This window comes from Camelina sativa, chromosome 11, assembly GCF_000633955.1.
Source record: "Camelina sativa cultivar DH55 chromosome 11, Cs, whole genome shotgun sequence".
In the NCBI taxonomy this organism is placed as follows: domain Eukaryota; kingdom Viridiplantae; phylum Streptophyta; class Magnoliopsida; order Brassicales; family Brassicaceae; genus Camelina; species Camelina sativa.
In genome coordinates this window covers 13,876,820-13,890,854 of record NC_025695.1, presented here as the reverse complement: position 1 = coordinate 13,890,854, position 14,035 = coordinate 13,876,820, and the positions used below count along the sequence as shown (strand labels likewise).

At 38.0% G+C, this 14,035-nt stretch overlaps 5 protein-coding genes and 1 long non-coding RNA gene across 6 annotated transcripts in view; 4 read left to right on the top strand and 2 right to left on the bottom strand.

Moving 5' to 3' along the window:
- Positions 648-2,193, top strand: LOC104723256 (probable purine permease 21). Its single transcript, XM_019232674.1, has one exon. It carries the CDS (start codon positions 657-659, stop codon positions 1,773-1,775), a length of 1,119 nt encoding a protein of 372 aa, XP_019088219.1. The 5' UTR covers positions 648-656; the 3' UTR covers positions 1,776-2,193.
- LOC104723257 (probable purine permease 10) lies at positions 2,335-4,560 on the top strand. Its single transcript, XM_010441586.2, has 2 exons — positions 2,335-3,054; positions 3,216-4,560. Exons 1-2 carry the CDS (start codon positions 3,024-3,026, stop codon positions 4,367-4,369), a joined length of 1,185 nt encoding a protein of 394 aa, XP_010439888.1. The 5' UTR covers positions 2,335-3,023; the 3' UTR covers positions 4,370-4,560.
- LOC104723258 lies at positions 4,335-5,574 on the bottom strand. The gene is made up of 4 exons (XR_757314.2): positions 5,487-5,574; positions 4,927-5,045; positions 4,802-4,841; positions 4,335-4,426 (listed from the first exon to the last, which is right to left on the bottom strand). It is a non-coding gene; the product is annotated as an uncharacterized LOC104723258 (long non-coding RNA).
- Positions 5,489-7,071, top strand: LOC104723259 (probable purine permease 9). Its single transcript, XM_010441587.1, has 2 exons — positions 5,489-5,592; positions 5,764-7,071. Exons 1-2 carry the CDS (start codon positions 5,562-5,564, stop codon positions 6,894-6,896), a joined length of 1,164 nt encoding a protein of 387 aa, XP_010439889.1. The 5' UTR covers positions 5,489-5,561; the 3' UTR covers positions 6,897-7,071.
- On the bottom strand, positions 7,086-8,828 carry LOC109124633 (UDP-N-acetylglucosamine transferase subunit ALG14 homolog). Its single transcript, XM_010441583.2, has 6 exons — positions 8,726-8,828; positions 8,365-8,576; positions 8,135-8,274; positions 7,797-7,940; positions 7,645-7,704; positions 7,086-7,467 (listed from the first exon to the last, which is right to left on the bottom strand). The coding sequence occupies exons 2-6, from the start codon at positions 8,543-8,545 to the stop codon at positions 7,291-7,293; spliced, it is 702 nt and encodes a 233-aa protein (XP_010439885.1). The 5' UTR covers positions 8,546-8,576; positions 8,726-8,828; the 3' UTR covers positions 7,086-7,290.
- Positions 8,937-14,035, top strand: part of LOC104723254 (probable starch synthase 4, chloroplastic/amyloplastic) — a 12,655-nt gene continuing 7,556 nt past the window's right edge. Inside the window, exons 1-13 of the mRNA XM_010441582.2 lie at positions 8,937-9,248; positions 9,717-10,059; positions 10,155-10,236; positions 10,319-11,342; positions 11,434-11,485; positions 11,610-11,732; positions 11,831-11,906; positions 11,985-12,169; positions 12,261-12,455; positions 12,544-12,615; positions 12,674-12,883; positions 12,966-13,091; positions 13,920-14,026. Coding sequence (XP_010439884.1) covers positions 9,082-9,248; positions 9,717-10,059; positions 10,155-10,236; positions 10,319-11,342; positions 11,434-11,485; positions 11,610-11,732; positions 11,831-11,906; positions 11,985-12,169; positions 12,261-12,455; positions 12,544-12,615; positions 12,674-12,883; positions 12,966-13,091; positions 13,920-14,026 — 2,762 coding nt within the window. The 5' untranslated portion in view covers positions 8,937-9,081. The remainder of the gene's footprint in view (positions 9,249-9,716; positions 10,060-10,154; positions 10,237-10,318; positions 11,343-11,433; positions 11,486-11,609; positions 11,733-11,830; positions 11,907-11,984; positions 12,170-12,260; positions 12,456-12,543; positions 12,616-12,673; positions 12,884-12,965; positions 13,092-13,919; positions 14,027-14,035) is intronic.

Here is a 14,035-nt window from a genome sequence, read left to right as displayed (position 1 = left end):
GAGATAACCATAACAAAAAGATACAATGCTATACTCTGCTTTTTCATTTTGCAGTGCATCTGAAACACCGAAAACAAGAGCAAACAACGAAAGCAGAGAGACAGACAGGCTAATGCATCCTTGAGAAAACAGAGCTTTGAATAGAAAAACAAGGGAACAAAAACAATACCCCTTGGACGCCGCCACTGACATAACAAATAAACAATGTAGTGACTTGAACAGTAACTATTTTATTCCATTGCAGGAGTTTGGCTTCTTGTATCTCTGTAAATTTCTGATATACTGCATTGGTAAAACAAAAGTTTTCTCAGAGCCGCCATTCAAAGGTTACGAGAATTTCAAGTCATGTGTGAGACTACTAAGTTATGATACTGCTGTCATATATCGCCCGTCCCATCTATATAATGGATTTAGTAAAAGCCTTTCAAGTTTGATAGTGAAACTTATAATATAACTTTCAATTTGTGTATCAAGTAAGGTCTCTTGTGTGTCTGCAAGACATCACAGAAGAAAGATATCAATAAACAACAATATTCTTTCTTTCTCACCTTCTCATTTCTCATGGACAGATCTCAAGAACACTATGCCAATGGTATGCAAAAAGCACCTGATAAAATTAGATCCTTTGATTCTTTTTTTCATGAAATATAATAATCATGAGTGTTAAATTTTCAGGTGACCAGAACTTAGAAGCAAACCTAATAGATCATGAGGTAACTGAGTCATTATTAGTACCTCAAACGAAGAACTGTAAAAGGTGGCTCCGTGTCTCCATGTACGCAATCTTTGTCATCTTCTGCCAACCACTTGCTACAATTCTAGGTAGATTGTACTATGAAAATGGAGGGAAAAGCACATATGTGGTAACACTTCTTCAACTCATTGGCTTCCCTGTACTGGTTCTCTTCCGCTTCTTTTCACGAATCAGACAACCCAAATCAAAAGATACAAATTTCAGTCAGTCCCCTTCATTCAGCACCCTTGCATCGGTTTACATGTGCACTGGACTGCTAGTGTCTGCTTCTGCTTATTTGTCTGCATTTGGGTTACTCTACTTACCAGTCTCTACTTTCTCCCTTATCATGGCCTCACAGTTGGCCTTCACTGCCTTTTTCTCGTATTTCCTCAACTCGCAAAAGTTCACTCCTTTCATAGTCAATTCATTGTTTCTCCTTACGGTTTCCTCTGCCCTCCTCGTGGTCAACACTGTCTCGGAAAACACAACAAATGTGTCTAGAGCAAATTATGTGATCGGGTTCATATGTACTATCGGTGCTTCCGCTGGGATTGGATTGGTGCTATCTCTGATACAACTGCTCTTCAGGAAAGTTTTCACAAAGCATACATCCTCAGCAGTCCTGGACTTGGCCAATTACCAATCTCTAATTGCAAGTTGTGTGGTACTCATAGGACTGTTTGCAAGTGGAGAGTGGAAAACTCTGCCAAGTGAGATGAGAAACTACAAACTGGGGAAAATGTCATATATCTTCACTTTGGCCTCAGCAGCTATCTCATGGCAAGTATACACTGTTGGTTGTGTGGGATTAATCTTCGAGTCATCTTCTGTGTTCTCCAATTCCATAACTGCTGTCGGGTTGCCTATCGTTCCAGTTGTAGCAGTGATCGTTTTCCATGATAAGATGGACGCATCAAAGATCTTCTCCATAGTTTTAGCTATTTGGGGCTTCCTTTCATTTGTCTATCAGCACTACCTCGACGAAAAGAAGTTGAAGACTTGCCAGACAAATCCAGTCGAGCAAAATACGCAAACATGATGAAACGTAGCTGCTTTAAATGTCACACAATCAAACAAAAAAAGTTGTGCATGCAATCATGCATATTACATACATAAAGCTTGTCCGTGTAATTTCTGTAATTGTCAATGCAAATGGGACGCATGTCTCTTGAGCATATATATCAGAAATGTGCAAGTCTCTTTGGCCAAATTTCCAGTATTGAGTACAACTGTAATTTTATACATAAGGTACCCACATCTCAGGTATGTAGAACTTCTATTATCTAAAATTGTACATTACAAGCAGGGTGATAAAGCAGACATCTCTCTAACATAAAACCATGTCTATTTTGTGATATTTTCATCACGTGAGAGTGACACACGATAAAACTTGAACAGTTAACTGTAACTTACAAAGATGTTAATGCACTATACTGCTTTCTAGTTTTTGAAATGCACCTGAAACAGAAACAAGAGGAAACAACAAATCATGTACTGTATACTATAATGAAAAAAAGAATATATCTTAGACAAACAGGTCCCGACATCCTTGGGGAAACAAAGCTTTGAACAAAAAGTAAATGACCAGAAATAATACCATTTAGAAGTCTATGACTAAATAGATTGTAAAGCGACTTCTCTGCCGTCCAAGATATTATTGTTACAAATGTCTTCTCTTGAAAAGATAGGGGGGACAACAACTTCAAGACTAGCCAGGGAAACCCCAAACGTGTTGCTAATACACATGCCACCAGCACCATATAAAAATAATCGGACAGAGCAAGCCAAAGAAATTTATAAAGATGACAAACCTTCAAAATTGTCGTCTTCAAGATCACACAATAATAGAATTTGTGCACATGTTTATATATGTGTATGCGTGGAGTTTATGTTTGTCTATATACGTATGTGGTTCATGTTTCTCCAAGGTGCAGAAAAAAAAGTCTGAATGATCATTGTTCCTTGACTTAACTCATCTCTTGGTCAACAATAGTGGCATCTTTGCATGCAGAAAGACTACAGGAACTAAAATCCTGGAAAGAGAAGAGATATATATGGTTGGCATTTACTGAATGTGGGACCAAGAACAATGAAAACTTAGACGGTGACCGATTCCTAATCTCTGAAAATATAGCTATAGCATACCTTACCCATATCAAAGGAGCAATCATTTGGTAGCATTTATATACCAAGAAAATTGATAACAAGATACCTAATACTTAAAATTTGTACAGAATATCGTCTGTTCCTCCTTGTCCATCTCCAAGGAGGTCATTCCAAATCCAACATGAGGGGGGATCAAGAGCTACAAGTCATCGGTGAGTAAGCATAAACCAGTTCGTAGTGAACGTACTAGTCTTTCATCTTCAAAAAAAAGAAAGAAATATATGGTTATGATATATTATTATTTAATATATGAAACAATTAACAACAAAATAAAGTATATACTAATTTGCGTTATTTTTCTCTAACTTACCAGTTCAGCAGGGGAAAGAACCAAATCTGACAGTTCAAGATGAAAGAGATTCGGTCAGCAGCAGCCAAACAGAAGTATCTCACTCAGACAAATACAAACGGTGGCTCCGGGTGACTATCTATACATTCCTTGTCATTTCAGGCCAAACAGTTGCTACAATTCTGGGGAGATTATACTATGACAACGGAGGAAACAGTAAATGGCTAGCAACGGTAGTTCAACTTGTTGGCTTTCCTGTCCTATTTCCATATTATCTCTTCTCACTCAAAACACATGAAACAACTCCTAGAGATGGAAAAAGAACCTCACCGAGGAACCGTGTATTGGTTTACGTAGTGCTTGGACTTCTCGTAGGAGCAGATTGCTATCTGTACTCCATCGGACTGCTTTACTTGCCCGTTTCTACCTATTCCCTGATCTGTGCATCTCAGTTAGCCTTCAACGCTTTCTTCTCTTATTTCCTCAACTCACAAAAACTTACTCCTATCATTTTGAATTCTCTTTTCCTACTTACTATATCTTCCGTCCTCCTTGCGTTCAATAATGAGGAGTCAACTGCCACAAAAGTTACAAAAGGAGAGTATGTCAAAGGTTTCATATGCACTGTTGGTGCGTCTGCTGGGTACGGTCTAGTCTTATCCCTACAACAGCTAGCCTTCCTTAAAGTCCTAAAGAGGCAAACTTTCTCAGAAGTTATGGATGCTATAATTTACGTGAGTCTAGTGGCCAGCTGTGTTAGCATGGTGGGTCTTTTTGCTAGCAGCGAGTGGAAAACTTTGAGCAAAGAAATGGAAAACTACAAACTTGGGAAGGTATCCTACATTATGAACCTCGTGTGGACAGCTATTACCTGGCAGGTATTCTCCATCGGTGGCACAGGACTAATCTTCGAGCTTTCCTCTCTATTCTCAAATGCAATAAGCGTTCTGGGACTCCCAGTGGTTCCTATCCTGGCTGTCATCATTTTCCATGACACAATGAATGGGTTAAAGGTGATTTCTATGATCCTAGCTATTTGGGGTTTTGCTTCCTATGTTTACCAACAATATCTTGATGAAAAGAACTTGAAGAAAAGTCATGGAATCACAACAACAGAATCTCCTGACTTACCAGAAGCAGAAGAGTCATTTGGCAATCAAAATAAGCTGAAATCTTGAAAGATGGTGTTCCACAGTTTACAGACTTCATCGAGCTGATATCGGCCTGGAGGCAGCCTACAATGAAGAATAAACATACAATAATTTTGATGCAACTCAAATGAAGTCTCAGCTGAATTTTCTTTTGCATCATTGTAACAGGAGATAGATTTCATTTCAATAAATAGTGAATGACTCTGGTTTAGTTTTGATTATGATTACCCAAATTACATCGTAAGATCAGTGAAACGGCATTACCAAGTTCAAGATAGCTGATTACAAAAGTTCATCGCTAACAACTTGGAATCATAACAACTTAAGATGAGTACTACGAAAATGTGCAGAATAGTCATAGTAGACATTTATATAACAAAAAAACCATGTCAATTTTGTGATATCTTCAATTTATGATTTTGTCACTCGATAAAAATTGACCAGTTAGACATGACTTACGAAGATATTATTAATGCACTACTCCGCTTTCTAGTTTTACCTGAAACAAGGACAAACATAAATTCATGTCTAACCAAAAAAAGAAGAAAATCTTAATAAGACAGGTAAATAACCAGAAATAGTACCATTTGGAAGTCTCATTCATAGCAGTTAATAAAGTGACTTCCTCTGCCACCCAATATTCTTTTGAAAAGATAAGACATTTATGACATAAAGTCCATAAATGTGTTCCTAATCCATATGCCTGATCATAAGAGAAAGATAATCAGACGGAACAACCCAAAGAAATTAAAGAAGACGAAGAACTTTCAAAATAGTCATCCTGACAGAGTGACAGGTCACACAATCATACAAATTGTGTTCATGCGTGTTAAGTTTCTATCTATGCGTATGGTTGATGTGTCTCCACACAGCTTTAAGATACTGAGTGAATAATGGCGACACATCATTTTCCTTCTTGACTTGACCCGACCCATCTCTAGATCAACAATAGTGACATCTCTGGTTGTAGATAACAAAAGATATAAAATTCATGGCAAGAGAAAGATATATACAATTTGGCATTTACTGAATGTGGGGACACATACAATGAAAACTTAGACGGTGACCGACTCCTATTCCCTTAATATATAGCTACAGCATGTCTACCCATATCACAGAAGCAATTCACTTGGTAGCAAGATACCTAATACTTCAAATCTGTTCAGAACATTGTTAGTTCCTCCTTGTCCATCTCCAAGGAGGGGATTCCATATCCACTATGAAGGGGGATCAAGAACTACAAGTCATTGGTGAGTAAGCATAAACCAGTTCGTCAAGAACCTACTGGTCTTTTATCATAAGAAAAAAAAGAACCGAAAAGATTATCATGGTATCTTATAATTCAATAATATATCAAAATTCATTATGTGTGACAACAAATAAATCGTAAACTAATTTCTTGTGTTATTATCACTTACCAGTTCAGCAGGAGAAAGAACCAAATCCAACAGATAAGGATGAAAAAAAATCGGTCAGTGGCAGCCAAACAAACTCTAATACATACAAACGGTGGCTCCGGATAGCCGTCTATACATTCTTTGCCATTTCAGGCCAATCAGTTGCTACAATTCTGGGGAGACTATACTATGACAATGGAGGAAACAGCAAATGGCTAGCAACAGTAGTTCAGCCTGTAGGCTTTCCTATTCTACTTCCATATTATCTCTTGTCAGTCAAAACACATACAACAACTCAAAGAGACGACAAAATAACCTCACTTAGGAACCGTGCATTGGTTTACATAGTGCTTGGACTTCTTGTAGGAGCAGCTTGCTACCTATACTCCATCGGACTGCTTTACCTACCTGTTTCTACCCTGTCCCTGATCTGTGCATCACAGTTAGCCTTCACCGCTTTCTTCTCTTATTTCCTCAACTCACAAAAACTTACTCCTATCATTTTGAATTCTCTTATCCTCCTCACTATATCTTCTACCCTCCTTGCATTTAATAATGAAGAATTAAATTCCAAAAAAGTTACAAAAGGAGAGTATGTCAAAGGCTTCATATGCACCGTTTCTTCATCTGCTGGGTTTGGTCTACTTTTATCCCTACAACAGCTAGCCTTCCGTAAAGTTCTAAAGAAGCAAACTTTTTCAGAAGTTATGGAGATGATAATCTACGTAAGTCTAGTGGCCAGTTGTGTTGGCGTGGTGGGGCTTTTTGCTAGTAGCGAGTGGAATACTTTGAGCAATGAAATGAAAAACTACAAACTTGGGAAGGTATCCTACATTATGAACCTAGTGTGGACAGCTGTTACCTGGCAGGTATTCTCCATCGGTGGCACAGGACTGATCTTCGAGCTTTCCTCTCTATTCTCAAATGTAATAAGCGCTCTGGGACTCCCAGTGGTTCCTATCCTGGCTGTAATCATTTTCCATGACAAAATGAATGGGTTAAAGGTGATTTCTATGATCCTAGCTATTTGGGGTTTCGCTTCCTATGTTTACCAACAATATCTTGATGAAAAAAACTTGAAGAAAAGTCATGGAATCACAACAACAGAATCCCCTGATCCACCAGAAGCAGAAGAGTCAAGTTGGCAGTCAAAATAAGCTGATATCTTGAAAGATGGTGTCCGGGCACCCTACAATGAAGAATAAAAATAATACAATTTTTTTGATGCAACTGAAGTGAAGTTTCAGCTTGACACTTTTTGCATCGTTGTAACAGGAAGTAGATTTCAGTAAATAAATAGTGAGCGACTCTGGACTCTGGTTTAGTTTTGAATATGTTCGCCCAAATCACATCATACGCTCAGTGAAATAGCATTAACAACTCGAGAACAGCTGATTACAGAACTTCAGTATTTAAAACTTGCCTTCATAGCAACAAAGATGAAATATTACTAAAGTGTGACTTAATCCTGTATATAAAGAGAAGGTGTAGGCTTTGTAGCTATTCTAAGTTACTGTAATAAATTTTGGTGTGAGGAGGGTTCCAGTCAGCTTACATCAGGCACCCAACATAGTGTGCCCGAGGACACTTCTTTTGCAGTTGAGGCCACTGGACAAAGAATTGATCAGCTATCCTCAATTTGTAAAGTAGCAATCCACTTAATGAGAGCTTCTTAACTCTTGCTACACTCTCAACATAAAAGATTGATGACCATCTGATTCCTAGCACCTGTAATACCCAAGATGAAACAAGCACTTATTGGAATTCTAGATGTAGTGGAGAAACCATGACTAAGAATCAAAAAAGAAAAAGAAATCCTCGGTTCTTTTGCAACAGGTCCGTCCAAGGTCATGTAAAAAGTAGAGGAAAGAACTGCGTGATAGAATAGTTCTGAAGTGTGTATACCTTGAATAAGAAAGCAATCACACACAGAGGAATACAGGTCCCAGGACCATTGCAAAGGATCTGAAAAACTTCAAATTAATAACCTGATTCAAATGTTTTTATAAAAAAACCCTTAGAAGAAAAGTCTGAAAGTATTCAGTTAAATATCATACCACTTGTGGTCTGATCCGGATCATTAGCCACAGACCGTGAACAATAGCAACAATGGTAGTCCAAACAGAAGTCACATAAGACTGACCAACTTCACGACTTCGGTAAATTTGCATGAACTGTGATGATGCTTCCTTAACAGCAGGCTATGTCACAGCCATATCCAGCAAAAAAAAAGAAAAACAGAATCAATCATTCGGTTGAAGAATTATCGAGTTTCATACTGATCAATGCAGTATCAAGCACGCAAGAAACCAATGGCATCTTTCAAATTCCACAAGACAGTCATAAGCTAGACACAGAAAAATCTAAAAGAGGAAGGACAAAAAATCAACAAAACCTTAACAGCTAGAGAATCTTCAAAACTACGAGCTTTCTGGAGGCTCATGCTATCAGTAGCTGCAGCAATGTAAAATCTTGGTGTAAATCTATCCATACGCAAAACAGAGAGGAGACTCAACATCTCTGCCGTGTGCCCCCCTACACAACAACAACATTTCAGCTAATCATAATATCCACATCACATAGAATCAATTGAAACAAGACACTCTATATATTAACTCTTCATACCAGAACCAAGAACAACAAGAGTAGTAAAAGACTGTGAAGCTCCTTTTGGAAAGGGTTTGCCACACTTGTATACAACGTACAGTACACGAACCATCAGAAGAACGATCCCCAATACAATCAATAAACCAATGCTCAAATTTGAGACCATCTTCGAGGTAAAGCAGTTGCAACCTTCCTCCATGATCCTGATAACACTCTTCTCTTTCCCAAAGCTACATCAGTGAATCGAAAAGAAAGAATAAAAATTAAAACTTTACGCTAGATCAGATTGAAAAAAAACGTCAAATCGAGATATAACTCAAAATCAAACCACAAACCCTAAAAATAATCGTTAAAATCGTCAAAAAAAAAAGAAACTCACCGGCGACGGAGAATACCGGCGCGGTGGCGAGATCGAGAAAGATTGGTTAACGTGTCTTTTACTTTTACCACCGTTCGATTTGGATATTGCTTAGAATACACGTGGCGTGAGCACGTGACTTATAATCTTGTGGTGGACCAGCGAACATATGATTATTCCCCCAAATTTTTTAATTTCTTGCAAAAAGATACTTAGAAGAACTCATGAAGAAGAAGAAGAAGATATAATATGTGTACAGAGTAGTGTAAATAAAACAAAAAAAAAAAAGAGATTTTTCAGCAAAACCTCCATTGAAGCAACAACTTTTGTATCTTTCCTCGTTTAGTTTTGGGATTTTTTTTAAAATCTGATTAGAGATGACGACGAAGCTATCGAGCTTCTGTTTCTTGACCAATGGATTAGCATCAGCAGGAAGAGTCTCCTGCGAGAGAGAACATCGAGCTTCTCGTAGATTTTTCTATCTGCCTTCGTCTCGTCGATTGGTTTCTACTTCTTGTAAGATGCGTCAACAACGTGGTTTCGAGTGAGTGTTGTCTTCTTTCTTTTTTTTTTTCGATTTCTGTGTAGGGTTTTGAGAATTTATGTATGAATTTGATTGATTTTTGTATGCAACCAATAATTTCACTTGGCATTTTTGGAATTTAACGATTCTGCTCTTAGGTATCTTGCGTTGATCTTACCTTTAAACTTATATCCAAAGTTTTGATTTTGAATATTTTTAACACTCAGCTTAGCCTGTTTTGGTGAATGCTCATAGTCATAGATGTGTGAATTTGGTTATGATAATCTTGATTTAGGGTTCATATGTTTGGGGCATTGTGAGTTTAGAGAGGATAAAAATGTCGACTTTAGTTAGAAACTAGATAAAAATGTTGCATTTTGAGTTTTTGATGACTTTAGTTTGTTATATGGATGATATGTAGCTCGTCTAGCCTCTTTGATTCCTATCAATTCTCCCATTTCTTCTGATTTCCATTGAAAATTTTTTCAGCCCGAGTAAAAGACAAGAAATCAAGAAAGGCTCTCCTGAACCTATCATATCGATAAATTCAAGTCTTCAGAGCAACAGCGATGAAAGATCAGAACCTGAAAATTGTTCTGCTGACAGTGTGCCGAGTCTCGAGTCAGATGTAGAAAAGGGCAATAGTATTCATGGTACCGTAGATGTTAATCATGCTGATGAGAGTACTGAAAAGAGAGATGATATACAAATGGTTGAAGTAACACGGCGCAGAAGTAGACCTGCGAAGAAGAAGGAGGAGATTGTTAATGCCACTACTGATGATGGGCAGAACTTGAACAATTTGTCTGTGCCTGAGGTTGCAAAAGCTTTGGTATAGATTTCGTTTTAGTGTTTATGGTAGTATCATAACTCTCCACTTCTGATAAAAAGGCCTTCATTGGATAAATTTTTTGTAATCTTTTTCAGTCCATTAACAAAAATGGAGGCGAGCAGATTTCAGATGGACAGTTTGGGGAACTAATGACAATGATAAGAAATGCAGAAAAAAGTAATTTTTCCCAATCTGATTGGTTATGTGTATTTCCTGATTTGTGAAAGCCTTATTAATTACGGATGTCTTATTGTGGCAGATATTCTTCGGCTTGATCAAGCCCAGGCCAGTGCTCTTGACGACCTTAAGAAGATTCTAAGTGAAAAGGAATCATTGCAGGGAGAAATCAATGTCTTGGAAATGAAATTGGCTGAGACTGATGACAGGATTAAAACTGCTGCTCAAGAGAAAGTACATGTGGAGCTTCTGGAAGAACAATTAGAGAAGCTTCGTCATGAAATGATCTCCCCTCCAGAAAGTGATGGTTATGTTCTAGCTCTTAGCAAGGAGCTCGAAACATTGAAGATGGAGAATCTCTCGTTGAGAAACGATATAGAAATGCTTAAGTCAGAACTTGAAAGTGTTAAAAATACCGGTGAACGTGTGGTTGTGTTGGAAGAGGAGTGCTCAGGTTTGGAATCTTCTGTGAAGGATTTGGAGTCTAAGTTATCGGCTTCTCAAGAAGATGTCTCGAACCTTTCTACTCTTAAAACCGAATGCACTGATCTATGGGCGAAGGTGGAGAATCTACAGCTGTTGTTAGATAGAGCTACAAAACAAGCAGAGCAAGCAGTTATGGTGTTACAGCAGAATCAAGATCTCAGAAATAAGGTTGATAAAATCGAGGAATCACTTAAAGAGGCCAATATTTATAAAGAATCTTCTGAAAAAATTCAGCAATACAATGAGCTAATGCAACATAAGGTGACATTACTCGAGGAGCGGCTTGAAAAGTCTGATGCAGAGATATTCTCGTATGTTAAGTTATATCAAGAATCGATAAAAGAATTCCAGGAAACACTTGAAAGTTTGAAGGAAGAAAGCAAGAAAAAATCAAAAGATGAACCTGTTGATGATATGCCTTGGGATTACTGGAGTCGGTTACTTTTAACTGTTGATGGATGGCTGCTTGAAAAGAAAATAGTAAGCAACGATGCTGACTCACTAAGAGAAATGGTATGGAAGAAAGATAGAAGAATTCATGATACTTATATCGACGTCAAAGATAAGAATGAACGTGATGCCATCTCTGCATTTCTCAAGCTTGTGTCATCCCCAGCAAGGTTATCATCATCTTTTGGAAACGCTTGTTTTTCTGGGGTTTCAAAGCTTTTTGAAAAATAACTTATTTTCTTCTTCTTATGTTGATTCTAGTTCAGGATTGTATGTCGTTCACATTGCAGCTGAGATGGCACCTGTAGCTAAGGTGTGTTTAGCTAAACCCCCAAAATATCCCTTGCTTACATGTTAATTTTCCGGAATAGAAGCAGATTGCATGGTAATTTTTCAACTTTATCCCCATTCCTAATTTCCTTATGTAATTTCTGTAGGTGGGAGGCTTGGGAGATGTTGTGGCAGGTCTTGGTAAGGCATTGCAAAGACGAGGTCATCTGGTGGAGATTATTCTCCCCAAATATGACTGTATGAAGTATGATCGTGTGCGTGACTTAAGGGTAATGTAGCTGTCCAATATGATGAATCAATAAAGTATGAGAGGACTTTAGCTTTAAACTTTTAGTTGTTCTTGATGATGGTTGATTTATCACTGCAGGCTTTGGATACTGTTGTGGAGTCATATTTTGATGGGAAGCTATATAAAAACAAAATCTGGATTGGCACTGTTGAAGGTGAAGTGACTCTTGTCTTTTGCTTGTGTTTGTGTCTTTTGGTTTTCAAAGTGCTTTAAATTTTCTCTTTGGTTATAGGTTTGCCTGTACATTTCATTGAACCTCAACATCCGAGCAAATTCTTCTGGAGAGGACAGTTTTACGGAGAGCAAGATGATTTCAGACGCTTCTCATATTTTAGCCGAGCTGCATTAGAGTTGCTTCTTCAGTCCGGCAAAAAACCCGACATCATACATTGCCATGACTGGCAAACAGCTTTTGTTGTACGGTTTGATCTTTATATTGAAGCAGTCGCATAATTGACTTTGTTTAGGATACATTTTGAAGCTATTTCGTTGTTATTTTTTATTACAGGCGCCGCTTTATTGGGATCTGTATGCTCCAAAGGGATTAGATTCTGCAAGAATATGCTTTACATGTCACAATTTTGAGTATCAAGGTACCGCGTCTGCTTCAGAATTGGGATCTTGTGGGCTTGATGTTAACCAGTTAAATAGACCAGACAGAATGCAGGATCATTCCTCTGGAGATAGAGTCAATCCTGTGAAGGTAAATAATGATTACAAAGCCAATATAAACCGAGAGAAATATTAGACATTTTACCCTTATTCATGTCTCTTTCTCCTTTTGCTCACAGGGTGCTATAATTTTCTCAAATATTGTAACAACCGTGTCCCCTACTTATGCACAAGAAGTTCGAACATCCGAGGTAGAGAATTTGCTTTGGTATTTTGTTTCAATGTTTATTAACTAACATGTATTTACAGGGAGGAAAAGGACTCCATTCAACGCTTAATCTTCACTCCAAGAAATTCATCGGAATCCTTAATGGCATTGACACGGATTCATGGAATCCTGCCACCGACCCTTTCCTCAAGGCTCAGTTCAATGTTAAAGATCTACAAGGGAAAGAAGAAAACAAATACGCCCTTAGAAAGCAACTTGGACTTTCTTCAGCCGAGTCAAAACGGCCGCTGGTAATTTCATGTTTCCGCGAATGCTGAGAGAGTCTTGAGCATACAGATTCAGTTAATTTATAATACATTCATTTTGGTGTAGGTTGGTTGCATAACAAGATTAGTACCACAGAAAGGAGTTCATCTAATCAGACATGCCATATACAGAACATTAGAGTTAGGTGGACAGTTTGTACTTCTTGGTTCTAGCCCGGTTCCACATATTCAGGTAACCGATCTGGTCCTTCAGATACTGACTAGCTTCTCCCTCTTCATTTCGTCTATCTAATTTCAAATTTCTTGATTNGTGAAGGTAAATAATGATTACAAAGCCAATATAAACCGAGAGAAATATTAGACATTTTACCCTTATTCATGTCTCTTTCTCCTTTTGCTCACAGGGTGCTATAATTTTCTCAAATATTGTAACAACCGTGTCCCCTACTTATGCACAAGAAGTTCGAACATCCGAGGTAGAGAATTTGCTTTGGTATTTTGTTTCAATGTTTATTAACTAACATGTATTTACAGGGAGGAAAAGGACTCCATTCAACGCTTAATCTTCACTCCAAGAAATTCATCGGAATCCTTAATGGCATTGACACGGATTCATGGAATCCTGCCACCGACCCTTTCCTCAAGGCTCAGTTCAATGTTAAAGATCTACAAGGGAAAGAAGAAAACAAATACGCCCTTAGAAAGCAACTTGGACTTTCTTCAGCCGAGTCAAAACGGCCGCTGGTAATTTCATGTTTCCGCGAATGCTGAGAGAGTCTTGAGCATACAGATTCAGTTAATTTATAATACATTCGTTTTGGTGTAGGTTGGTTGCATAACAAGATTAGTACCACAGAAAGGAGTTCATCTAATCAGACATGCCATATACAGAACGTTGGAGTTAGGTGGACAGTTTGTACTTCTTGGTTCTAGCCCGGTTCCACATATTCAGGTAACCGACCTGGTCCTTGAGATGCTCACTAGCTTCTCCCTCTTCATTTCGTCTATCTAATTTCAAATTTCTTGATTTTGGGATTTGATGCATGTTGGTTTTTTCTAGAGGGAATTTGAAGGTATTGAACAACAGTTTAAGAGCCATGATCATGTCCGGTTGTTACTGAAGTACGATGAAGCTCTGTCTCATACGATTTATGCAGCATCTGATATGTTCATCAT

Excerpts from the sequence above, each read along its gene's own strand:
- LOC104723257 (XM_010441586.2), top strand. The coding sequence starts at position 3,024 with ATGAGGGGGGATCAAGAGCTACAAGTCATCG. Across the intron at positions 3,055-3,215 it reads TCAAGAGCTACAAGTCATCG|TTCAGCAGGGGAAAGAACCA; the intron begins GTGAGTAAGCAT and ends CTAACTTACCAG.
- LOC104723259 (XM_010441587.1), top strand. The coding sequence starts at position 5,562 with ATGAAGGGGGATCAAGAACTACAAGTCATTG. Across the intron at positions 5,593-5,763 it reads TCAAGAACTACAAGTCATTG|TTCAGCAGGAGAAAGAACCA; the intron begins GTGAGTAAGCAT and ends ATCACTTACCAG.
- LOC104723256 (XM_019232674.1), top strand. The coding sequence starts at position 657 with ATGAGTGTTAAATTTTCAGGTGACCAGAACTTAGAAGCAAACCTAATA.
- LOC109124633 (XM_010441583.2), bottom strand. The coding sequence starts at position 8,545 with ATGGAGGAAGGTTGCAACTGCTTTACCTCGAAGATGGTCTCAAATTTG. Across the intron at positions 7,705-7,796 it reads TCCGGATCAGACCACAAGTG|ATCCTTTGCAATGGTCCTGG; the intron begins GTATGATATTTA and ends GAAGTTTTTCAG. Across the intron at positions 7,468-7,644 it reads TGATTGCTTTCTTATTCAAG|GTGCTAGGAATCAGATGGTC; the intron begins GTATACACACTT and ends TGGGTATTACAG.